Source organism: Camponotus vicinus, unplaced genomic scaffold, assembly GCF_025532165.1.
Source record: "Camponotus vicinus isolate PSW18456_S1 unplaced genomic scaffold, iyCamVici1.0 SCAF_4, whole genome shotgun sequence".
NCBI classification, from domain to species: Eukaryota; Metazoa; Arthropoda; class Insecta; order Hymenoptera; family Formicidae; genus Camponotus; species Camponotus vicinus.
In genome coordinates, this window is record NW_028141976.1 from 8,584,812 (window position 1) to 8,611,034 (window position 26,223).

Below are 26,223 nucleotides of genomic sequence, written 5' to 3' on the forward strand. Positions count from 1 at the left end.
GATTAAAACTATAGGAGGAAAAAACTCGGAACAACATGTAAGGAATGCGTTAAAACTTACTCTAACTGATGAGTTAGCTTACAAACTCTCATGGACAGGCCAAAAAAATACTATTGAAACAAGATCCATGAAATTTGTTGACGTCATTATAGGTATTTTATTTTTTCATACTTATGTCAGAATTACACACACACACACACACACACACACACACACACACACACAAAGAGAGAGAGAGAGAATGATACACTAAGGATCATTTCACAATAGATTGAAAATATTCCCGTTGCCAGTTGATAATTGCGGATTGACTAATCAAAACAAAGCAACTTGTCGCTTCATGAATCCGCAACTATATCAACTAGCAACGGAAGTATTTGCAATCTATTTTGTGGAATGACCCTAATGGCGACTCTGACACCTAACTTTTCAAGCCTGCACTAAAATTACTATGGTGATCTTCAGAAAAATAAATTTGCGTTTTTAACAGAAACGCGCAATGTAAAACCATCAGTGATATAGCATTGGCGTACAATTTATCTATTATTACAGCAATGCAATCACCAACTGATAATCGTGTAATTATATACATTAAATGTTCCTGGTAGATTCTATAATCCTTATATTCATATTAGTCAATTATCATTTATTCTGTTAATGTTTTACACTGAGATACTATTTATCTCACGATTAGTGAATAGAATATAATAAATGGTGCATTTAGTATCACAAAATATATAATAAATTTCACGCCAATGCCCTACATCTGTTCTACAATGACAAATTTTCTGTCAAAAAGTTAAAAAATATATATAATATATATATGTTTATTAATTAAAAACAGCTGTTGCAAACAATTATTGTTTTATTGAATAAAGATCAAGGGTATCTTAACAATCCAGATCAATGTACATTGTAATGTCGTTGACAGAAATAAAATAATATTTGTACACATAAGCATTATAAATTAACATAATTTGTTTGAAAAAATTAAGTATATCTTAAAAAACTATAGAATTACTACGAGTTATTTACTGCTAGCATTTGAACATTTGCAAACATATACAAAATATAATATGTCGTTTAATTATAATTATAAAGTTACATTTTATTATACAATTATTATCAAAAAATTATAAATATTTTGAAGTATTGTATATGCTTGTGGACAAGATATTTTTTACAAATAGATTACGTTTTCAACAATGTGCGTATATTCAGTTCATTATTTTTATAAAAGAAATGCATTTTTCTATTTCAAAAAGTTAAACTATTTTATACTTCGCGTTTGATTGCAGTCGAGGCTTCTTCCATTTTTTCTTTCAAAATCGGATCACTTATAGTCACAGCCGCATTTTTAACATCTCTCAAGGTTTCGCCGAGTTGCTGTATGTATCGAACGATAATTCCCTCTTGAACGTTCGTCATTTTCATGATCTCCGTGAACGATTTAGCTTGTGCCCATTCGTAGACAAGTTCCACCAAACCGAAATTTAATGACGGTATAGTCGACAATTGATATTGCTGCTCTAAATGTTCCAATTCCGCATGCACCTTGTTCATTATCTCACAACCCTGGAAAAAAAAGAACATTGTTTTAGCTTTCCGATGCTCTTAATTATTCGATATGTAATTTTCTTTAAACTTCATTAATTATTTTAAAAAAAGACAATTGATGACACATACATTAGCGAGATTCGGTGTGAGTGTAGGTTCTGAATCTGTGCGTTGTTGAAAGATCAGTGCTGATAGCAGCGCTACTATTTCTGCTGGCTGTAAAACTGTTAACATATTCTTGAGAACCAGCTCCGTTATCAGCAATTCGTTACTATCCATTTGCAACGCGACTCTTCCTTTTAAAGCAACTGCAAATCAATATTAATTGTGCCTTGAATACCGTTAATCGTCAGAGGCATATCATTCAGCGACATCAAATTTTTCTCCAAGACATTAAAAGCTTGTAGAGCTTTCAATGTAGCTTCTTCACCAGTGCCGTATAGAAAATGTGTTATTTTGTACTAGAAAGTAAAATATAAATCATGAATAATTTGGAAATAATGATAACAATTCAGGAACAAACACATCAATCAAAGATGGAGTTATATGTTTAAACATAAATATTTCTATTTATAGTGAAATTAATTGTGAAATTACCTTGTGTAACTTCAGTAAATTTTCCACTTGATATACAATTCATCGAAAGCACAGTAATCCTTTCATTATGTCCATTCAAGATCCTATGAATATTTCTACTAATAAATCTTCTTCTGTAGTTTTGCATAACAACGGCAGAATAAATTTGCATATACATGTGACCGTGTTCGAACGGAGCTGCGCGACGGAAAGAGGAAGGACAAGAGGTCCTGATGGAACCTACGAGAAAGAACGGGAATGGAGGAACACATCGGCGTTTCTCTTCGAAACCCATGGAATATAGCCGGTCTTGGATGGGAGTGTGAGTTGGCTGATGGTCATCGTACGACTTCGTAACAAGAGAAGCATCCGATCGAGTAATGCTACTAAAAAAATAATGCGGTTGCTTTAAGTAATTTCATTTGGTAGAACTTGGTCCTTTGGTTTTCTTTTCCTAGTTTTATAGCGATCGCTGTATTCTTTTTTTGTTATTAGACGATCTTTGGCGTGCTTTTGGTATAGCAACCAATGTGTACCAGAATGTCTTACACATTGATAAAACATATATACGTACGTATGTTTTAACGATGTGTAAGACACTCTGGTACACATTGGTTGTTATACCAGAAGGACGCCAAAAATCGCTTATTATCTTTCAATGTTACACTTTTTTATTTAAGATTATTTAAGATTGTTTTATCTGTTATCAGGTGTACAGAGATTTATCCTATGTAATACAACAATTTAGAAACAGTAAAACAGCGATATATAACAGCGAGTTACGAAAGGTCGAGCGAGAATTATCAAATCTACCTACTTTGACTGAGATACAAAAGAAGCTCTCTGTGTTTTATCAAGTTGCAGTTGAATATCTGGAAGACGTTAAATTTTTAAATCCCTATTTGTTCGAATCTAAAAAATCAGCAAAAGCTTTGACCGAAGGCAGAGTCTTGTCAATATCATACGCGAATCATTACAACAAATTAGGTTTATTACTGCAAGTCGTGCATCATAAAAGTTCTATTCAATAATGAGTAGAACACGATAAACATTTTTCACAGTTTTTTGGCACGACACAATTGTTAAGCTCAAGGTAATAAGTTAAGAATAATATTCCTAATCTATGTCAATTATTGTATAATTGTTTTTTATAAAACATATGTTTATATATATATATATATATATATATATATAATCTAATACATATATATATTATATATTTATTTATAGTTATTTTATATATTATATATATATATCGAAATTATCAAAGACTTGACGTGAAATGACGTCTAACGACCACCGTATTCCGCGGTTGTAATGGACCGCGGAAAATATGACTTCGCTTGAACAGGACAATGAACACGTTTCGCACCAAGGAGATGCTTTTTAAACAAGTCAAACAGCCGACGCCGATGTCGTTTTGATAATGCGGGCAAATTAACGCGAAACGATTTATGACACGACTAAATTAATTTGATTGCGACCATCGAGATGGAAAAGCTTGTAGTGGAAAAAGGATAATATATCAGAAATCTGTCGTTATTAGAAATTATCGCATCCATTTATCTTCGACAATTATGTTATTTAACATGATAAAAAAATATGGCCCATAAATAACAATACAAAATGGTATGTAATTATAGCGTAACCCGAATTATTCAGAGAATGAATCTCGACTGAAAATAATCGCATTGTTATTGTATTTTTTAGGCAGAAGGGTGAAGGTGCCTGCGAGGGATGAACGCGAAATTACAGCGTGCTATCCCTGGAGTAAAAAAGAAATGATTATGAATATTTCAATAAAGCGTTCCTCCCTGAAAAGGATTACGACGCGACATGACAATTTTCCATCATCTATCGTGGATTCCTGATGGTGGATCTTAAGCTGTGCAGATGGATGGCAGGTTGAAATATCACGTTGCAGCGACGTTGAGCTTGAAATAATTCAGCGAATCAGTTTTGACAGGTATGTATTAAGTTCTTTAACTTGCTGCCTGGTCGTAATTTTTTTCAAATTGTCAGATTGAATAGTGCTCATACATATATATATATATATATATATATATATGTATGAGCAAACATTCACTATTCAATCTGACAATTTGAAAAAAATTACGACCAGGCAGCAAGTTAAATAGCTGGATTTCCTATATTTAATTTACTATATTTGAATTACTTTTAATGCATATAATTGCATACGTTAATATAGATTTGAATAAAAATGTTATATACATACATACATACACACACACACACATATATATATATATATATATATATATATATATTCAAATGTAGTAAATTAAATATAGGAAATCCAGCTATGTGTTTCGTCTTTGAAATAGTTTCTCTTTTTTATTTAATAACATATATATGATTTGTGACATAAATCGAATATCATGGTGAGAAACAAAATATAATTGGATATAGGAATATTTGAAATTACACAGTGATAAAGTATAATATGATATTTATAATAGAATTTATAGATTTAGGCGAACAAAAATTATTTTAGATCAGATATATATTGCACTTGTATTTGGCATGTGTTATAAGTATTGAAATCAAACTCGTTCAGCTAATGTTTTATTTAGATACAATAATTCAAAAATTTGTCATTTATTTATAAATCGAATATAACCCCCCTCCTTCCAATAATTTCTAAAACCAAAAAGATATAGGAATTAACAAATAAGTCGGGCAAAAATTTTTTAATCCGAATAATAATTAAAGTTAAATATTTGAGTTGTTACGAATATTTTAATTAAAAATTCTAATAAAATAACAATTTTTACATATTAATAATAAAGAAATGATTAAAGATAAATTGTTAAATTGAGAATTTATTATTAAATTAAAAATATAATATCGAATCGTAAAAAATTTAATACCTGCTTACTATATTCTTATTGTTTTAATTGTAATTTGAATGCAGATTATCAAAAAATTCAAGTTAAAAATTTAATAACAGCTTCACATATTCAGTAACAGATATATCAATTTAAAGATAAATTTTAAAGACATATTACATAGATTTTAAGAACATTTAATGGTTACAATTTTTAACGGCTTTTCTAAGAATTCCTTCACTATCATGAAATAATATTTTTAAACGAACACAAATCAGGCAAACACGTTAAACAGTTAATATTTACATCATACAATCACACATCTTACCGCGACCTTTCCTACTTTTTTCTACACACCTTCTATATTCTTGGTACACTCTTGCTTGACATAATTTTTATTCTGTACTCAGTAGCTCACGATCTGTGATACACAACGGACATCATGGTAGAAAATAATTCATGGGTTTGGAATTTTTTTGTGGCAGAAGGTATTCGTCAAGCAAAATGTAGTTTTTGTGAACGTGATATTATGCCTGTCATAAATATATACGACGTTTTGCAATGTCATATGCAAAAAGACGATAAGAAGCATAAAAAATTTTTCGAAGAGATCAGAAAGCAGACAATGGATTCAAAATTACAGTTGGATTCATCTTATAAAGTGACAAAGACAGAGGATATATTAAATCCAGACGTAATGTGTACATGTTGTGAACGCATAATTTCTATCGCTGATAATCCGCAGTCCAAAAAGAAAACGATACTAGAAGCATCAAAAGAGATGACGAGACATTTGAAAGCAGAACATAAAATTACAAAAAAGGAGTTTAATAGCTTAATTGAATGGATTGAAACTGTTACAACGTATAAATGTAAGATCAACCCAGCGGACTATATCGTCCAAGTGGATAATTGTTACATGTGTAAGAATTACATTGGAGCTAAGAATGCGGTCATCTTTATAAAACATTTGATCGAAAAACATTACAATGAGAAACTTCGCGTTCCTTGGGATATAATTCCAAAGCGGTAAGTGAAACAGCGAAAATTGAATATTATTAATTTACTTTTTTCGAATAATTTATATAATTCTTACAAATAAGTTTTTAAATATAAATTGTGAATATACTCTCTGTCCAAAAAGAAACCGAACTTTTGATAGAAAATGAAACAGACCGGATTTATAATTGTTCTAATAATTTATTTCAATCAATATACTCTCCATTAGCTTTGATGCATCGTCTGGCACAGTCAATTAAGTTGTTAAATGATTGTTTTATATAGTTTTTGAGATGCTGTTGAAAGTCGAGGTCACTGCCGCTTGAACGTCTTTAATGCTGCTGTGTTGCCTTTTTTTCATCGCCAAATGAAGTCGGGGGGGAGAGAAAATAGTTGCATGATGCGAATACCGCCTGATTTAGGACCATGCGACTATTTTCTCTTCCCCCGACTTCATTTGGCGATGAAAGGAAGGCGACACAGCAGCATTAAAGACGTTCAAGCGGCAGTGACCTCGACTCTCAACAGCATCTCAAAAACTGATATAAAACAATCATTTAACAACTTAATTGACCGTGCCAGACGATGCATCGAAGCTAATGGAGAGTATATTGATTAAAATAAATTATTTGAACAATTATAAATTAGTCTGTTTCATTTTCTATCAAAAGTTCGGTTTCTTGTTGAACAGAGGGTGTATGTTGTGCATATAATTAGAGTTTACTGATTAATCCAAATTTTATATTTTTTACAGATTACAGCCTCCCTCTAAAAACGATGTTCTCAGTAATGACTTAATTAGCAATGACGAACCATCTTCTGATCTTGATAATGTGATTCCTAGTACCAGCAAAGACAGTCAACAGTCTAATGATCTTGATTCAAAATCAGTGGATGTGGAAGTACCATTTGATATCCCTGAATATTCTTCTGATATAAATCGTAGTACCAGCAGTCAACAGCCGTCTAACGTGGATCTAATGGATAATGTTCTACACGGCGGCTCACCAGTAGATGTGCCGTCATCATCTGATATTTATAATAATCTTGATAATGTGATTCCTAGTACCAGCAAAGACAGTCAACAGTCTAATGATCTTGATTCAAAATCAGTGGATGTGGAAGTACCATTTGATATCCCTGAATATTCTTCTGATCTTCCTCCTAATCCTGATATTCGTAGTACCAGCAGTCAACAGCCGTCTAACGTGCCGTCATCATCTGATATTTATAATACCAGCTCAAGAAAACGCAAAAAAATCACTCAAACAAAAAAACCTTTAAATAAAAGAAAAAAATCCAACTTAGAATTAAAAGAATCAATCGAAAAAAATTATGAACAAATTTTAAAATTAATGCACAAAACAAACCAAAATTCGATAACGATGGATAAATTAATGAAAAAGAATTCGGAAATATTAGATCAAATATTCGAGAATATTAATTAATAATATATTAATTATAATTAATATATGTATTAGTTTTTGGAACTTTTAATTTTAATTTTGATTTACATACACGATTTCGATACACTTTTTACTTTCATAAATTTGACGAAAACGTTTTTTGTAAAACGTTACTTGAAAAAATAAGTAAGAGATAATGCGTTTATAATGATTATTAATTTTCATTATAACTTTAATGCAAAAAAAAGATATATTTCGTAAAACAATCGACACAATTATAAATTTGTATTACATTAATACAGGCCTGCGGTTAGCACTTTTGGTCGATTTTACTTATTACTGTTCCTGCTTCTTTTGTTTCATAGCATCTAGTTTGTACGCGGAACATAAGATGTTCAGATGTTTAGAACGATATTAATTATAAATCAGATAGTTTTATTGCTCCATACATTGTTTGTAAAGTTATTATTGTTATGATTGTTATTATTATGTTATAAGGTCAAAAGTAACACTGAAATGAAACACGAATTTTAATCGTATCTATACATACAATTAATATGCGTTTTAGTATTCTAATTTTATAATACTTATAACAATTATAATTATAATAGTAATTATAATAACTTTAGAAAGAATAAAAAGTGCAAGGGTAATGTGTGCAGAACGATTTACAATTATAATCATTCATGAACTCGAGCATCTTACTATATATTATAATAATCAATATTATAATTATAAGTGTAATAACTTTAGAAACAATATATGAATGATTTTTAACTATAATCATTTTTTAACTCGAGCATCTTTCGTTTCGGCGAGAAGTCTAGAGAAACTATGAAACAAAAGGAGCGGGGATAGCAGTAGACAAAATCGACAGAAAAGTGCAAACTAACCACGGGCCTGCATTAATGTAACACAAATTTATAATTATATCGATTGTTTTACGTAATATATCCTTTTCTTTTAATTGACACCACTTATCAAACATCGACAAGGAATTAAAGTAACATTACGTATTATATGACATGATCTGATGATTATTGAGTTTGTAAAAATAATTTTTCAAATGTATTGTGTGAACAAATATTTAAACCGTTTTTAGATTTCATATCATTTATCATTTATTGATGATATTAATGACATTAATGAAATAATTATAATGAATAAAATGACATTTTTATATATAAGCATAATATGGCATCTTTCTTCCTTTACACCACCCTTGTTCATCTTCGTCTTCCAGCTTCTCGAATACATCTCCTGAGAAAAGTTTTGAGAAAAAATTAATTATATATATTAATTTATATATTTTTACATTATTTATATTAAATAATTATATTATAGATTTATATATATATATATATATATATATATATATATATAAAATATCAAATAACTATATTGGTTGCATTTTAAATTATATTAATCGTAAGAAACAAAATGATTCAATTGTATTCCTATTTTTCGCTATAGATACAGAAAATTATGTCATATCAAATTAATTATGCATACAAATCAAATTGATTGACTCTAAAATTTTGCGAAAAACAAAATCCTATGTAGGTACCTTGCTTAAAACTAAGTTCGTCCGCCTCGGCTCCTTCGTAGTCGTACAAACCTCGCACGGGAACCCCTGGTTCTCCATTGTCGACCAATGGTTCATCACCTTCCTCGTCCCATTCCTCCTCTTCGAATGGGTTTGACTCTTGCTTGGCGTTAGTACCGTTACTGCAATCATCATACATTTCACACGCGGTTCTTACTAGTTAACTAGATAAAGAGCTTTATAAGAGTCGCTTTTGCAACAAACTTATGTAATAGTCTATTGACGTTATCGCTCTCGTTGTTCTTTTCCGAAGACTGCTTGCTCGAACTTATTGTGTCGGTTTTGCTATCTCCGTGATTGCTGTCCGCTCATACTACACGGCTGATGGACTTTGATTTTGATTTGTTGTTGACCGGTGGAAATTCCTGATTTGAAATATGTGGAAATATATTAGATACGTTTCAATGAAATTCGCATAGTGTGTAACCGCGATGCACGAATTTATCTCGTTGAAAATGCCATGCGTGTAACCAAATGTTTCATATGATTCGAGAATCGCTCACTGCGAATGTTTAATTAGCATGCCAACGATGCATGTGCGATTTTGTTAAAGCCTTTTCATTATTTCACCTGGTCTATCTTCTCAATAATCTCAATAATCTTATTACATATGTCAAGATATAACGAATACAAGGAAAAATTGACCGATTCGATGTCCTATGTCTTTGCATAGTGAGCACTGCTCACTCGACAATTCAAGAAAATATTTTTATAGAGAAGATAGACTATCTCTCATCGTACATCTGTATTTCCATTACAATTCATTTTTACAATTTTAAAAAGCGCATATTTACAAAGCGCAACAAGGCTCGAGATTGCAATTTTTTGAGATGAATTCTAACACGATAAGGACAGGACTCTATATAGACAGATTATATGAATTATGAGTAGTTAAAGAAATGTTACAATAATTTTTAGTCACAGATGTATTATTATTGCGTTATTTTTTGATGAAAATTTAAATGAGACATTTTAAATGAGATATTCTTGAACGATATAATTCGTAGCTTTCCGATAAATATATACAGAACTTTATGCTATATCAAGCAAAAAATTAATGTATACAATAACCATCGCATTTTCTTTGGAATTTACTTCTTTCTTTCGTATATGTTTCATGTTTATATATAAATTTAAATTAAATGTCTATATAAGTTTTGTAATCTAATTTCCATTAAATGCCCATTTGATTATATATTACATTGCTTCGATTATAAATTAAAATACTATTAGAGTATAATTTACGAATATTTGAAAAGTTTATAGCTGAAAGAAAGTACGACAGTCCTGATAAAGTTTGGTTTATAAAAAAACCTCTTTTATTCGCAAACTTAATTGCATATTATATTTCCATTGTTTAATTCCATATGTATATAATACGACACTTTCATAATAATATAATATTTTTAAGCATGTGAAACATGCAGATGTGTCGCATGTGATTTTCAACAATCGGTTGCAGGCATATATGACTGTTGTTAAGCTCGATGTGACTTATATTCATATTTTAATAATATTATAATTATCCATACCGTATACCATAAACAGGATAATAAGCATCTTGAAAGGAGACAATTTACAAACTTTTGAGGATTACAGAATTCTGTAGAATCTAAGTCTAATCTAAGTCTAATCATAAACGGTTAAAATACAATGTTTTCATTGATTATTTTTGTTATAATGATGATAATTCTTTTAATTTTATAAAATGTATCACTCAAATAAGAATAAATTTGCTTAGATTAGGCAGATTTATCTTTTCTCTTATCTTATGATACAAATATCATGAATAAATAAAAAATATTTCAAAAATATGTATAATCTCTTTTGAACGATATATAATTTTGCAATCTTTCGTGACTTATATTTCCTGCCTTTGTCGCAATGTGTGTTACCTCAATAGTTTGTAAATTCGTTCCTCCTATATCTGCCATCCAGGGGAGGGGGCTGTTCCATGTTCACCTTTAGGCAGAGATCCGTGCGATTACGTGCGAGCGCAAGCGCGGAGCGGATTTACGGTTAATTTGGTTAAGCCGGCTAAGAGCTAGAAGCTGAGAAAGGAAACCCATCTTGGATGACCTCGCAACCAGCTGGGACATACGCGTTTAAAAGCTGTCGCGTGCTTGCTTTTAATCGGCGCCGACGACCTCTCGATCGTCTCAACGTGGCCGATCGAGATAGATCGTAGGTCGGATGGGCTTTTGAATATGTTCAACAATTATAAAATGAGATTGCGAGCGGCGCGTGTCACGTGTGTAACGTGTAAACAAAACTTTACATGCAGATCCTCGCCGACCGGGCGTTGATTGATGAGTGTGATGGAGCCTGCCGGGAGCGCCTCCTTCGACTTCGAGCCCTTCGTGATCTCGCGGAACTCCTCTGTGTAGTCCTGCATAATAGCAATGTCCCAAAACAATCACATGCATGCATTCCGGAAAATTGTCATGGGTTTCTCCTCTCTCCCTTTTTCTTAGTCTTGTCATTTTATATTTTCTCTTTCCGTCTTTTAATATTAAGAATATGTTGTGATATTTTATATCATTGTATAGAAACTCGATATTGTTCAAGTATTTTTGGATTAAGAAAAAGTCGAGGCGAGAGAGGTGATGATGTGGGGTGGAGTTGGACGTTATTCTGGCAAAGAATTTCACCATCGATACAGTTGCGCTGACGGGAGACAAAGGCACATATAACATCATTTAAACAAAAGATGTAATTTATTGCAATAATGAAACGTATCTTTTTGGGACGTAAGGTTTTTTATATATAAGTTAGTTAAACTGAAATTATATATAAGTTAATTAAACTGGAAAATATTGATAAGATCGGCAATGCCTGTAACCCGTGATCATTATAAAATGACGATTGATGAATTCGCGTTATGTACAACGATTAGATAAATTTTCTATAAATTTATAAGATATTACTTCTTTCTAGAAGAATGTCCTAAATAATTTAGTAAGATAAATATAAGATTATATTATTACGAGTTAGAAGCCTCAAGAAAATTCAAAAAGACAAAACATTATTGTAAGCAGATTTTTTCGGAAGCGCGATTATACAAAAGCGTAATTTTTATTTAATGTTATACGATGCAATTTGATGACACAACGATAAGTTGTGAGAAAATTAAAAAATCTGATTAAATATGCCTGTTCGCCTTCCTTTAAATATGATCTTATTCTTCATTTTATCACGAATAGGATATCATTTTTATTATTGTCCATTATAAAAAATTATCGATATTTTACTTATTACACACTTTTAATGCAGACAAAATTTACTTTTTTCTCAATGAAACTCTATTTCCTAGAAATATCGATATATTTATATTTTATGTTAAATGTTTCAAAGAAAATTACGGCAAACATTGGTCAAATATGGTATTCTATGTTGTGCCAGAAATAAAAAAATATGTGGCGAGACATAACGAGTAACGGTAAAATTATTGTAAAATAAAGGGAAGAGCTATAGAGTAATATTCAGTCCACGCTACAGCTATATGTTTTTCTAACAATAGATCTTCAACCACGAGCAGGGCTTTTTCATGCGACAGTATAGAGTTTTTGTAGTGCATAGAAACAAGCGTAAGCAAATTTACCTCGAACTGTGGCCAATTCATAGCCATATTTACACCATGATTATTAGACCACCATTTGAGATCTTTCTCGTGGTCGGCGTTATTTATCGTGTGATAAAATTCCTCGTATATCTGTGGAAGCCTGGAAATAATAATATACAATTCGTGAAATAATGTGATACACTAAAGTTTTTCATATTCATTAAATCTAATAGAAAATTGAGAAATGGGGATTTTAATTTTATATTATTTTTAATTTTATTATATCATTTTATTATTTTATTTTTAAATCTAATAGAAAATTGAGAAATGGGGATTTTAATTTTATTATTTTTAATTTTATTATATCATTTTATTATTTTATTTTTCAGTTTTATTATTAATTTAAATTATTGTAAGCTGAATTGATTAAATGATAATGAGAGCCCGCAATCAATATTGATTATGATAAACGCAATCATATCATATTTATACAATAATATATAATTGATATAATATATTTGAATATATAATTTAAGGCAAAATATATTTGTGTGATTTTTAAATTTACAATTATCATACATGATGGATCATATATATAGTTGCGTAATAATGAAAAAAGACTTACACTGGATCCTGCGATATATTCAGACATTTGTGAATGCCGAAGAGGACGTCTTTGAAGAACTGTAGTCGCTGCGCCTCCATTTCCTGACACTTCTCAAATACTTGCGTCTCCCATGTACTTTGGATTGTATTGATTGATTTCTTGAAGCGCCGCCTCGTACTTCTCTTTCGCCTTTTGCACCTCCTCTTTCGTTTTTTGCACTCTGTCCTGCATTTTCTTCACCTGTCAAAAGAGACGAGGAAAATACATATTTAGAAATCTTACAGAGAGCGTTCTTCTTTAATGTTAACTTGAAGGTAAAGACTTTGGTCGGTATCACGGGATACAGTCTAATAGTTTGAAGCTTTTATAAAGTGGCTTTAAACTTTACGGTTACATAAACTTTATGATGGTAAAAGTTTATATAAAAGTACGCTTCGTATATATGTATTAAAATTAAACCTTTTTCATCTTTCACGTAATTTGCATTCAATCTTCAACAACGATTATCACGCGACACTAAATTGATTATTTCGTTAGTTTACAAAGTTCAAACTCTACAAATGTTAATTAAAAGGATATTTTTTAACAGATAATCTCAATTCTTTACCTTCAAATTTATCTAGCTCATCGCCAAGAGCTACAAAAAATGGTTTTTTGCGATAATAAACATGAATGCCACATTAAAGGAGATCAAAATATATATATATATATATAACGATTTTATATCAAAAAATGTGCAAAGATATATATATATATATATATATATATATATATGTATCTGCCTATTTACTACATCAAACTACCTATTATTTAATCTACTTAGTGTTTATCTCATCATGCAACTTCATGTAAATAACGTATAAACTAATAGCCGTTCTTTACAATAACTAATGCGTTCCAAAACATTTTCATATTAATACTGAAATGTATTGTTATATTCCTCAGACAATTTAAAAACGGTTATTTCTTGTTAAAATATAATAATTAATATAAAAGTTGAATATATTTTATGTATAAATTTTTATCATAATTAATTTCAACATAAAAATTTAAAGTTTTTCTTAAAGTTTCTTTTTAAGATTTTTATTAAGATTAGGAAATAGTAACAAAACGTATACGAAAACTCTTATGAATTTAAAATGATTTTTACCACAATAATTTTACATAATTAAATAATTATAGTTCTCAACAATTACTTTCCGAAGGAAGTTTCTTTAAAACGCAAGGTCATCCGAGATAAAATTTACGTTGTTATTTGATTTTACAAAAAAAAAATTATTCGCATGCACGAGATCATTGTGTGTGCCACGAGCGTCCTAAGAATTTAGTGCAAAGAGGTTTTATGTATATCGACTCATGAATTATCCATATTTCATGCACGTGCGCTGCATTTCTCCTGTTTATACCAGTTTTGAGTTAACCAAATTACAATAATACACGTCGAAGGGAGTGCTGTCGTAATTACGAGTAACGTTTAATCAATCGGCGGTGCAAATTATATCAGTCATATTCTCCTCTATATGGCAATTCTTTAAATATATACGCCGAATAATTATTTTAAGCAATAATTATATATCTAACATGAGCGAGCAAAGCATGCTATATTTAAACTGAAGAGACAGATGGACATTATAGGGGTTGATAAAAGGTGTGAAAAGAAATAAAAAAAAGAAAGCGTAAAAGATGTCGTAAAAAGATATATGCTAAACATATATTGCGTTCTAATTTCTTAAATCTAACGTCTTAAATCAGAAGTTTGCTTACCAGCAGAGCCTTCTGTAATAAGAGAAAGGGGGGGAAGATACATAAGTCAAGAAACATGCGACACATGCAACATCATATACATACAAATTGAACGTCGCCTATTTTATTATTCCTAAGGATTTTTGGTACTCTGAGCCTCCATGCATCACATCCACAATCTGTCATCTAAAAACGTCGTTAGCCGTCTTTCAGAGGTGTCTATCTCCGATATCGAGATCATTATTGTGCCGACTATGCGTGCGCGTGGGTGTTGGGCGGTGATTTATATACTTTAGAATTCAATGATTCAAATATTTAGAATTCAAATATTTATGGAACGCGGAATTCCTTGGAATTTTTTTTCTGTCTTTAAATTTACATCAATCCCTACAATATCCCTAACAATAATCCGAACAATTGTGAAATAGTAAAATTCAGAAATCGATTTAATTTTTGTTTATTTATTTGAGTCAAATTCCTAATTATTAATTTTAGTAAAATTCAGATATACAAAAATGTGATTTTTGTTTTTTGGTATTGCAAGTTTGTTTCGTCATTTGCGTTCCTAATAATTACTACCGTGCAAGAAATGGAACGAAACGTACATATATTCATAAAGTTACTATTAAAGTATCTTCTCCGTACCGAATGAAAGATGTTAGGTAAAAAACACACAGGTGTGCAAACTGAGAACTCTGCTCGCAGAAGCAAACGAATCGGGCATCGTTAGCTCACTGCGAGACGTTCGAGAGAAGCAATAATGGAACAAGAGAGAGATAGAATATAGCGCATGCAAGAATTCTTAGGAATACACATAAGGTGTAAAACGTACGTTTTCAGAGCCTCGGGCCATCTGCAAATAATACTCGCTAAAGAACAACTGTATCTACCGTACGTAAGACCATGTGTAATACGCGTGATCGAGATGCCAAGAGACTATAACGCGAATATATGATGTCAAATATATACATTGTGCACATCTATATAACTCGATTGTTTCATTGTTTTGAAAAGGATATACTATTAAGAATACGAAGAGAAGAATTATCGTGAGATTATTTTAATTCGTGGATGTTATAATAATGTAAAATACGTATTGTTGTAGATTGAAGTAATAAACGTGCGCAGTATGTATGTATATGTTCACGAATTGGAATATTCATACAACAAACTTATCACCATTATAATTATCGCTTTAAATATTATCGCACTTCTATTTATGGTTATCTTCGAGAATTCTTATCTAATTAAGCAACAATTTTGAAAATATATTTGATAAAATATCGAGCAAAACTTGCCACGAGAATTTTAAAATACGAGTATTATAAATATATTATTTTATGAGAAGAGTAAATTCGCGAATTATATTTGTATAACGTGACTTAATTTTGTTTCGCCTTTTAAAAGCGAACGTGATGACGAAGTGACTTCTATTATAGTAATACATGGTACTACTGGTTGCGCCGCGATCGTTAATAAAACGTTACGAGAGTGACAAGTGACGTAATATGTGTGCGCGAGATATGCGGGATATACAATGGATTGTGACGTGGATTGCTCACCTGGTCCGACGAGAGAGAACTGTCCGCCGAGGCGTTCCTCTCCATGTTCGCCGCGGTTCGTTCGGTCTTGCAACTGTTGTGATACTCCGACTTTGCTTCCTCAACCTTCTGTAGGAGTTTCGCCCATGGCTTCTGTGCCTTCTTGAACGCATCTTCCATTTCCTTGCGCTCCTTCAGGGTCATCATCGACTGCAATCATAGAACCAAGCCCGTGCAATATCAGTTAATATTACTATTGCGTGCAAGTACTATTACAAAAATTGATATAGAAGGAATCATCGAGAACAATAGACATTAAATCTTCCATCCATAAAATTGATTATAATGGACAAAGATATTGTAACAAGAATAAATTTATCATCTAGAAATAAATTTTAATTTGTATATTTCACAAATGTATAAAAAGCAAAATGTCAAAAATTTTGAGTTGAAGTTGAATTTTTACATCAATTATTTTATTTAAAAAAAATATATCGTTCAAAAAAAAAAGTAAAAGTACTAATCTAGCGATCTTATCACCTAAGTTTTTAGGAGAAAGATGAAAACCTTGTACGTGACTCCAAATTTCTGTGTATTTAAGGGGGAATCAGTGACGCAACTACTCGTACCTTGTGATACGTGTCTTTCTGCCACGTCTTGACTTGCTGGACGATGTCGTTACAGAGGTTCTCTTTGACCCTGAGGTGAAGATCACAAAGTCTGTCGGATTCTACCAGAACACCTTTCCATGCTGCCTCGGTTGTACCATATTCGGGTCCTTTCTCGATCTTGTCGTTCCAATTCTTAGACCAGTTCTTGAGCGCCTTGGCATAGCTTTTTTCAATCTCTGCCCTTTCCTGGACCAACGCTATCAAACTGTCGCAGAGTTTATGACCATCCTCGATCCTCCTCGTCGTCCGCTTGTAGTTACCCGGCTCCCAGAAGGAATCTGACGTCGCTATCAGCATGTTGTCGTCGCTGTGATGTGACATCTTAGCCTAAGTCGAGAAATTCTCTTTACCTGAAAATGAAAGGATAATAGACGGTCAGAGAGACAGCGATAAAAAAAAAAAATGTTATCTCTTCATAATGCGCAGAATTTTGTGCCCGTATTGACTTTTAGATTCTTCTATACTAACAGTTTTCAATTTCGTAAAATTAAAAAGTTCTTTTTAGTAAATTACAGTCATTATTATTCTGTGCAAATAAGCAAATAGGCAAATAAAATATACTACATAGAGCTTATTTGATAAAAGAATAAAGCCCAAATCTTCAAAAAATTCATTTGAAGATTAAGGGAATTAATTATTTAAAAATTCGGAAATTAAAAAGCTACTGATGTTACTAGTCGCGTAATATTATGTAGCGTATGATATTTGAGCATTTACTTGATTATTTATTTAAACAATATCTCTCCTAGATCAGGGAAACATAGGAATTCGTTGCAAATATATATATGTATATACTCTCTTTCTCTCTCTTTCTGCTTTAAAGATTTAAATTTTAATCTACTTAATGTCAGTTTTTTACACGACTTCGTTTTTAAAATAATAATATTAATTATATGTTATCTTCTAATAACATGTTCTAATTTTATATCTTCTAACATCTTCCAATTATATATAATATTTGCAAAAATAATTTAAGATAACTAATTTATCTCTGTCCATGATTTCTTCCTATATGTATCTGTCGCTGCACATAGCAACTTGTTTTTCTCAATTTGTTTTATATGCTAAGAAATTGCAGGTTCTCCGGTTTATCGACGAAGGAATTTACGAGCTGCAACAGACATGGTAGTCGTTTCTATGCAGGAATGTTGAATATTTGCTAGAACGGGTATGGCAGAGTTATTGGATTACGGCTCGGTTTGGATCATCGATTGGCCCAATTTGCGAAGCCATCACAAATCTGCGCGACGAGATATGTGCTGACACGTCGCAATGCGAGTATGCATAATATTTGCAAATTCCCCCCTTAAGAATAACTTTAAAACACCTCCAAAGATTTTATATGAATTTTTTTTTATATTTATTTTTTATATTTTTTTTATATCAATATTTATTAATCAATAAAATGTATGTGCGTTATTTAACATATTTATTTTCCACGGTACCTATAATCTTATTTTCAATTAAAAAGGAGATAAAATTAAAATAATATAAAATAGAATTCTAAGATAATATATTTAATGTTAAATGTCAAGATATAAACTTTAAAATTGTCCTATTTCTCGAGTAACGAGCGTTGAATAAAACTCGAATCGAGAGAGAAGAATTACTCTCCTTAAGTACCTCGAGACTTTTAGAGTGCGATTTTATTGTTAGATGGCACGCAACAAAGAGAATGAAAATTGTGTCTGTGCGATGCTGCGCGTGCGGCGATTCTCGATTGGGTCAAGCAAACTAACAATTAGATGCGATAGCTCGCCGGGACTAGTCGCGCCGGTACTCGTTCATATGCAAATGCAGTGCACATCCAGCCTGTATTCTCCGATTCTGGTCATCAACGGTTACGGAATCGCCTGATGAAGTTTTACGGCCAACAATATTGGCACCGCTTGTTACGTTCTAACAGTATAAATTAGGGAAACATTTCAGTTCGGTCCAAGGAAATACATCTCCTGGGGAAAAGTATAAAAATCAGATGAATATTCTCATCGTAGGTTCCTCACATTTTATGTATTTTTAATTTGGTATGTATATAATTTTAATTTGATAAACAAGCTTTATTGTTATTCTTCTTAACTAATAATTAAATTCCTGTTTGTCACGAATATTAAATCAACTTCACTATAATTTATATCCATTAATATCATTCAAAATCGCGAATTTATGTATTTGTTTAATTAATTTCTGCGGCCAATTCGATATTGCTTGTTATTTGGTTAAAGATTAACATTAATTTTATTGGACTAGATAATATAAATCGTCATTTCTCTTGAATTATTCTAGAGTGCTTTGATTTAATGAATATTTACGGAGAATTATGGGCACTGCGCAAGAAACAGTGGACGAGAGGTTTAATGGTTCTCCAGACTAATTTGCATAGATTTTAATGCGAATGCTTATGAGAATGATATATTTCTCAATTGTCTCGTAATACATATATACACACACACAATCATTTACATAGACTCGCATTTATGTTTTTCAAATATAGACATAGTATCCTTTAAATAGACTACGTATCTTTCTAATAGTATTTTCAAGTATTTACTAGAGTAACTAAAGAAATTGTGCATGTTCTTTTAAATTTCTATCAAAAATCAAACATTTCTCATATAAAACCAGATGTGTTAATAATCCTATATATAAATAAAATAAGATTATATATAAAATTACGCAATGTATGCAGCATTTCATATATTAATTATTATAACAGAATTCATACAAATAATGTATAAGCTACAAGAACTTTTGGAGTCTTGTAGAAAGAAAAAGAGGGAGAGAAAGAGGAAGATCACACGAAGATGACGAAGGAGAGTAAAGAGGCGTGGGCCGAGGAATGCCGCCAAGCCAGCCCATGGGAATGATCGACCAGCTCGAAAGATCGAGCGGAAGGTCGCATCAAGGCCCCCGGAGCGGACTTTAATTTTCGGCATCATCTCGAACAGGTGAAACTGAAAGAGAGCCGTTGCTTTACAGCTGTCTCGCGTATGAAATGGCGCTGAAACCAGCATTTTCAACAGCGAGCCCTTTCTTTCGCTCCGATTAGGAACGGTTGCTCCGGATCGTGGAATGTTGCTCGGCGAGCTGGATCGCGAGCGATCTGGAAGGCGCCATGAGCGTGAACGATTAGTCGCTAACGCTTTTTTTTCCATGTAAAACCGCAGGATTTGCCGGCGCATTGTGAGAGATCGACGAGGGGATCGCGTATGCTGGCCGTGAAACAAGACTGATGAGCTCCTTGAGATATAACGATCTTCTAATATCGACTAGAAAACATACAGATACACGTTAGAGACGCGTTGTATTTAAAGAGATTAAATAGATACACGATTGAAGATATCGGAGTCCAACGGATACGTTATTGCAATGTAATTTCTCGTGCGCACATATGGGTGATCTCTACTTATTTGCTTTAATATATCAAAATTGATATTTTACTTTATGTAAAAAAATATTATACAAAAATTAGATATTAAATATTTTGCATTTAATCCAATTAAATTATGCGCTTGTTAACAAATCAATATCAATTCTAAATCTTTATAATTAATTATAATGTGAATATAATGTAGAAATATTTATATACATAACTTTTGTTAAATAGAATAAACTTCAATCTTTAAAAAAAATATGCTGAATTGTGTGAATATGCGATATTGCGATAATGTATGTGCAGTTGACATTTCAAAAGTATGCTAATGTTGGAAAATGCTGCGTGTGCAGATGCCATAAAATGTGCTGTTTACATTTTTATAAATAACAAGATCATGCCATGGTAGCCACTTATATTTTATTTAGTTCATCTCACTCTTTAATTCTAAATTTAATAATCGTAATCGTGCATTATCGTTAAAATCATGTGCATTGGATCATTAAGAGATTAGGAAAATTTTTTTCACAAAAATTTTTCCTCAAAACGAATATTTTTTCCCTTAGAAATAAATAGAATTTTCAACAATTCCATAGAAAATTATATTGTTACGTATTTTTAGCGATGTACAGTTTGTTTTGCATGCTTATACTTGTATTAATCTTTTCGTGAATTGAATAGTAAAAATGTCGAGTTAACAAGAACTGTTTGATAAATGGTGGAACGACCTGCTTTTGCGCTGACGCGCGTAGAAGAGAGCGATATGCTGAATCATTACGCCTTCGTTTTGTTACGTCACTATTATCGGTCGCAAGGGTGTCTGGTGCATCTTACACGTGCTACATAATATCTTCCCGAATATCTCCTTGAACGTGCACGCTTGTTAAAAGTTGCATAGGTTTCATATATGCATCATTACGGGGATGCAAAACTGCACGTGCATTATACGTGGTTGAAATATTAATAAAACATAACTTTTCTTCCTTCATTACATATCTTTTTATTAATTTTCTCAATTGTATCCTTTAATTCCTTTTTCTAAATTAATTCCATTCCTCATTGGTTATTTTTTTGAAATAATATTTTTTATTTAAAATAATAAAATATTAAGAAAGTACAATGAAAATATAATATATAAAAATATATAATATAATAATATAATACAAATATATAAATATGTAAGAAAACACAAATGTAATTAATTAATTAGTTCTCATATAATAAATTATATAATATACTTTATATAAAATATTAAAACATTAAAATAAAAATACAGTTTTTCTTAAAGAATATTCTACAGTTAACAGTTGCTTAAAGATTATAGTACAGTAAACGATATCTAAAATTTTGAAAAAAAAAAAAAATGAAAATCTCTTATATAGTTCAATGAAAAGTTTAATGTTTAATGATCAATGAAAAATTATTAAATCTATATTAATGTTTATATTTCAAATTATTTTCGCAATATGTCAAAATTTGTTAAATTCATTATTCGATGATCAGATGAGCAATCATTTCTATGGAAATCGCGAATAATTTCAAACATTCGGTAAACGAACTTTGCGCTGTGATTGCGTTTTTGTGAAATATTCCGGTTGTAGATGACATCATCTGCTCTGGATAAAGTATCAGCGTGTCTCGTGACCGAGCATGCACAAAAAAAAAAAGAGAAAAAAGTGTCTCGATAAGATAAAAGATCATGCCGTAAATAAATATAAACGTGACTAACCGTATGTAGCGATGAGAGGACGCTCTTTACAATCTCTAAATAGCACGGGCATTATATATGGCGCGATTCTTTATAGAAATTTTTTTTATATACATTCCTTCTTTATATTTATCGATACATAAATATCAATGAAACTCTATATATGTAACATCAATGAACGATTACGTTGGGGCTTCTTCGTCGAACGTGATTTATATGAGCCAAATATTTTATTTTTGACAGTTGTTATTATAACAATACTATTTATCATAAAGATACCGATTAATTATTCTTTCCGGGCATGGTTCTCCATTAATTAAATTTTCGGCCGCTCTAGTTTAAAAGTAGAACAAGATACAGTAGAGCCTCGTTATGATAATTTTAATTAACGTTGCGTCTCGGATATATAGAGTTCATTATATTTCGGCTCACTTTGTAACTGTTATAAAATGCAACGGAGTTATTTTATAACGGTTGATGATTATCGAATGTGTGTTACAATAACATTTTTATCCTCATCCAATGCTCGATGTACAAAAGATATATTCGAGGGGTCAACCACTGGCAATCATTGTACATTTCATCAGGAATATATTGCTGCAGTACAGTAAATATAATTTTAGGAAATTCATGTTTTAGAAAAATATGAATTGAAATAATATTAGCAATATAAGACAAAAAGTAATATGCATTAGAAACACTTTTTATTTCTGCGGCAGTACTGTTAATATTGACAATAAAATAATAATAGGAATACCAAAAATACAAAAGCATTATTAACAAAAGCAATACAATAGCAATGTTAGCAATAAAATGTATTGTATAAAACGTATTGTGCCAAAAATGACAACCACTGTACATTTTCTGAGTGGTGATTGACCCCTCGGATATATCACATAAAAAACAATTAATTACATAAATTATATACATATGTTAATATTGCATTAATCATATATTTTTGAAAACAGAGATATTTTATTATATTGAGAGGTTGCTTTGGATATCGCTTGATCATATATATTTGATCTGATTATTATCGAGTTTAACTGATACCCTACAAATTTCACGCGTCTTCGACTTGTATTTACATCACTGCTATTAATACATTTATAGCGAGATTTGCCAGGTTACAATTATTAATATCATTGCATATCAACGCGACATTCTCGCTTCGGGTATCGTTTAAAGATTACAATTCCTAAGTGATCAACGTAATTATTGATTATTATTGATCCGATGTAATAATATGATGTCGGAATAGTTTTATAAATAGCTATGTGCCACGCGGACGCACTGTAATAACAATGATATTCTTGCGTATAAGAGTCAGATCATCGATGTATCCAGGCAAATGACATGTTCCCCGATGTGGTCACGCTTGAGTCATCGCGTTGCAGTTATCGTTTCGACTGAGAGTTTCTTTAATAACGATGCCTACATTCGTTTCAAAATTACTGATAATAGAATTCACATCGCTGTCTATACGATAGAAAAAAATGTAAAAATATTACTTCCTCGAAATTTTGTCAATTCGTCTGATAAAGTTTTACTCTTTTTTATATAAAGAATTATTTTCATAAAAGCTAATTAAAATTTCATACATCTATCTAGACGATAATAAAAAATAACGTTTTCTGTTACGTTAGTTGAAAGATGACAATGCACAAGTCCAGAGGTAACTTTGTTGTAAAAAATAAAATCGTTGATTTGCATTTATCTAAGAGAATTAAAATGTAAATGTTCGCTCAACGATCAGAAGCTGAGAGGCCAATAGAAACCTCGGAATGGGAATTTGTGCCATGGCGTGTTTCGAGGACAATGCCGAGGAGATGGCAGTTAAGGAAATATAAATGGCCTTATATATAAGCAACGTTAGACAAGGAAAACGTCGTTTACGGCGGATTGCAACGAAAGAATACATATATAGACAGAGTTATACGCGCGAAGTGTCTTCGGGAATGAGGCTTTGTATCATCTTTGATACATGAATTTAATTTATTCTAATCTATTGCTACAACTGCTGCATTTGCCTTATTTATATAAAAAAATCTCGTTATTATCTTCCTAAATAATTCTGTATAATTTTTCGACGAATTTTTATTAATGATGTTTGTTACTTTTATTTATCCAACCAATATTCGACATCAAAAATAATTCCTATTCTAGATTTAAACTGGATTGGAATTATAAAGAAAAAAGATTGCGATTGTGTGTATGTGCGAGAGAAATCATTCTCATCGACATATTTTGATACAAAAATTATTTTCATATTAATATATCTTTCTAAAATATCTTTCACGTCTCGCATCTTGTTTCAAATGAGATTGTCGATTTCAACGATTTGCTGGCTTGCAAACTTCGAGAAGCGCAGTTTTCTATCGCGAACTCCACTGCAAATTAGTTTCCAGTGCAAAGTCCTCGATTGATTCTCGAGACTGGCTGACTGTTTAGGATGCTTTGAAAAGAGATACGATTATGTGTTCAGAGAAATAAAGCTCTTTTGGCGACGTTTCAACCGCGATATATGTTATTCAAAGTATACACATATATTACGTGTGGTCTGAGTCTCTCCTTGTAACCACGATGATGTCTTTGAACTGAACAAACTACCGGTCAACAATCGCGAATGAAGATGTTATACGTTTTTTATTCCGTTTCATAAAATCTTATACTATTGTGACATAAAATAACATATATAGTATATCGATTTCTTTGGCTGTGATTGGATGTTTGACTGATCAAATCGTCATAAATTCGTGATTAGTCTCTCGCGACTGGTCATTTATCTAGCAATGGCAATAAGTAAGTTGACGTTAGACAAGGACGAATGCTAGTCATCAGATAGAAAGTCATCAGTTTCGCATTGAGCATCGGAAATAAAGATATTTTACATTTTTTTCACTTGCTTCGTTGGTTGATTCAATGATTTATTAGCTTCTTAAATCGCAATCGCGAAGTGCATTGCGCGTTTGCATAATCAAATCATAGTAAAGTGACGAATACAGGTTTTGCTTAGTCACACTCTTTTAAAATTAGCGTTAAATCGAAGTGGAACTGTACCATTATCGTAGCGAATGAAATAATTCATGAGTAGATATGGGCCACTATGGTGCGTCAAAACAAACCCCCACCACTCGGCCCCTGGCGCCGTGGGCGTGGCCAGGTGAAGTGGAGGGAGGCGTTCTGATTGGTGGAAACAATGCCCCACCTCCCGAAGTCTCGATTTTGATTGGCTTGCACCATAGTGGCCCAGAGTTTGATTGGCTTGCACCATAGTGGTCCAGAGTTTGATTGGCTCGCACCATAGTGGCCCAGAGCTACGATTGGTCGACGCCGGCTGTGTCGCCGATTTATCAAATTTTTATTTCCCTACCTCCGCGGTACTAGACTCGAAGAAGCAATCCTCCTCCCACTCCAGCCCTGGCCCACCTGTATAGGGTTCCGAGTCAAATTCCCGTTACCTAGCCCTTAGTCGCTCTCGCTACGTCTTGGCAGAACGAACCCCCCCACCTACCGACTTTCGGAGGGTAGCCGGCGGTATATGTCTCGAGGAAACAATCCTTACCTCCCCACTCCGTCTCGGGGCCCGCTATGGAATATCGAAACAAGCCCCCTCCGCTCGAACGGTTCATGACGCACTTTATCGGAAAAAGAGACAAAGCATCTCAGTAGGAGACAATAATTATTATAATTATTATAATTATTATAATTAGACTACATTGCACTACAGAGGTAAAAAGATGAACATGCGAATGATTGAACGCGAGGCGGGGGTGTTATAAAGGAAGAAGGGAAAAGTTAAAAGCATTAAACACGAATTAAGATAAAAAATTTTTACATTTATTAATATTTTTCAAAACCAGCCATTTTTTAATAAAATTTTTGCTTATTATTAATATACAGAAATATATACAAAGAAGAATTATATTTATATTGTTATAAATTTTACATTTTTCTTATGCTACTTACAATATTTATAATTCTATTTTTTAAAATAAAATCGGAAAATGCGCGACTTTTATTTAAAA

At 31.8% G+C, this 26,223-nt stretch overlaps 2 protein-coding genes, 1 long non-coding RNA gene and 1 pseudogene across 14 annotated transcripts; 2 read left to right on the forward strand and 2 right to left on the reverse strand.

Moving 5' to 3' along the window:
• The first annotated feature begins 18 nt into the window (after window positions 1-18).
• On the forward strand, window positions 19-8,580 carry LOC145970379 (uncharacterized). 8 transcript variants are annotated; one of them, XM_083097113.1, is made up of 8 exons: window positions 67-152; window positions 1,299-1,502; window positions 2,274-2,510; window positions 2,844-3,226; window positions 3,364-3,762; window positions 3,844-4,099; window positions 5,393-6,011; window positions 6,736-8,580. In XM_083097113.1, the coding sequence occupies exons 7-8, from the start codon at window positions 5,425-5,427 to the stop codon at window positions 7,427-7,429; spliced, it is 1,281 nt and encodes a 426-aa protein (XP_082953239.1). In that variant the 5' UTR covers window positions 67-152; window positions 1,299-1,502; window positions 2,274-2,510; window positions 2,844-3,226; window positions 3,364-3,762; window positions 3,844-4,099; window positions 5,393-5,424; the 3' UTR covers window positions 7,430-8,580. The 8 variants fall into 8 exon arrangements, with proteins under 8 accessions (XP_082953242.1, XP_082953237.1, XP_082953240.1 ...); XM_083097118.1 differs by having other exon boundaries at window positions 1,299-1,388; XM_083097116.1 differs by lacking the exon at window positions 1,299-1,502 and having other exon boundaries at window positions 19-152; window positions 2,274-2,545.
• Window positions 843-3,275, reverse strand: LOC145970426 (uncharacterized). Of its 2 annotated transcripts, XM_083097235.1 has the most exons (3): window positions 2,155-3,275; window positions 1,687-2,018; window positions 843-1,575 (listed from the first exon to the last, which is right to left on the reverse strand). In XM_083097235.1, the coding sequence occupies exons 2-3, from the start codon at window positions 1,834-1,836 to the stop codon at window positions 1,276-1,278; spliced, it is 450 nt and encodes a 149-aa protein (XP_082953361.1). In that variant the 5' UTR covers window positions 1,837-2,018; window positions 2,155-3,275; the 3' UTR covers window positions 843-1,275. The 2 variants fall into 2 exon arrangements, with proteins under 2 accessions (XP_082953361.1, XP_082953362.1); XM_083097236.1 differs by lacking the exon at window positions 2,155-3,275 and having other exon boundaries at window positions 1,687-2,083.
• On the reverse strand, window positions 8,023-17,473 carry LOC145970373 (protein kinase C and casein kinase substrate in neurons protein 1-like; annotated as a pseudogene). Its single transcript, XR_014438414.1, has 8 exons — window positions 17,076-17,473; window positions 16,468-16,656; window positions 13,181-13,402; window positions 12,595-12,715; window positions 11,272-11,382; window positions 9,198-9,358; window positions 8,955-9,115; window positions 8,023-8,647 (listed from the first exon to the last, which is right to left on the reverse strand). The product of XR_014438414.1 is annotated as a protein kinase C and casein kinase substrate in neurons protein 1-like (transcript).
• LOC145970451 (uncharacterized) lies at window positions 14,045-21,520 on the forward strand. Of its 3 annotated transcripts, XR_014438489.1 has the most exons (4): window positions 14,045-16,689; window positions 17,048-18,395; window positions 18,774-19,141; window positions 19,401-21,520. It is a non-coding gene; the product is annotated as an uncharacterized LOC145970451 (long non-coding RNA). The 3 variants fall into 3 exon arrangements; XR_014438488.1 differs by having other exon boundaries at window positions 14,045-18,395; XR_014438490.1 differs by having other exon boundaries at window positions 14,045-18,395; window positions 19,831-21,520.
• Window positions 21,521-26,223: the final 4,703 nt, after the last annotated feature.

Coding starts and splice junctions, on each gene's coding strand:
- LOC145970426 (XM_083097235.1), bottom strand. CDS start 1,836: ATGGATAGTAACGAATTGCTGATAACGGAGCTGGTTCTCAAGAATATG. Junction 1,576..1,686: donor TCACACCGAATCTCGCTAAT/GTATGTGTCATC, acceptor TTTTTTTTCCAG/GGTTGTGAGATAATGAACAA.
- LOC145970379 (XM_083097116.1), top strand. CDS start 5,425: ATGGTAGAAAATAATTCATGGGTTTGGAATTTTTTTGTGGCAGAAGGT. Junction 6,012..6,735: donor TGGGATATAATTCCAAAGCG/GTAAGTGAAACA, acceptor TATTTTTTACAG/ATTACAGCCTCCCTCTAAAA.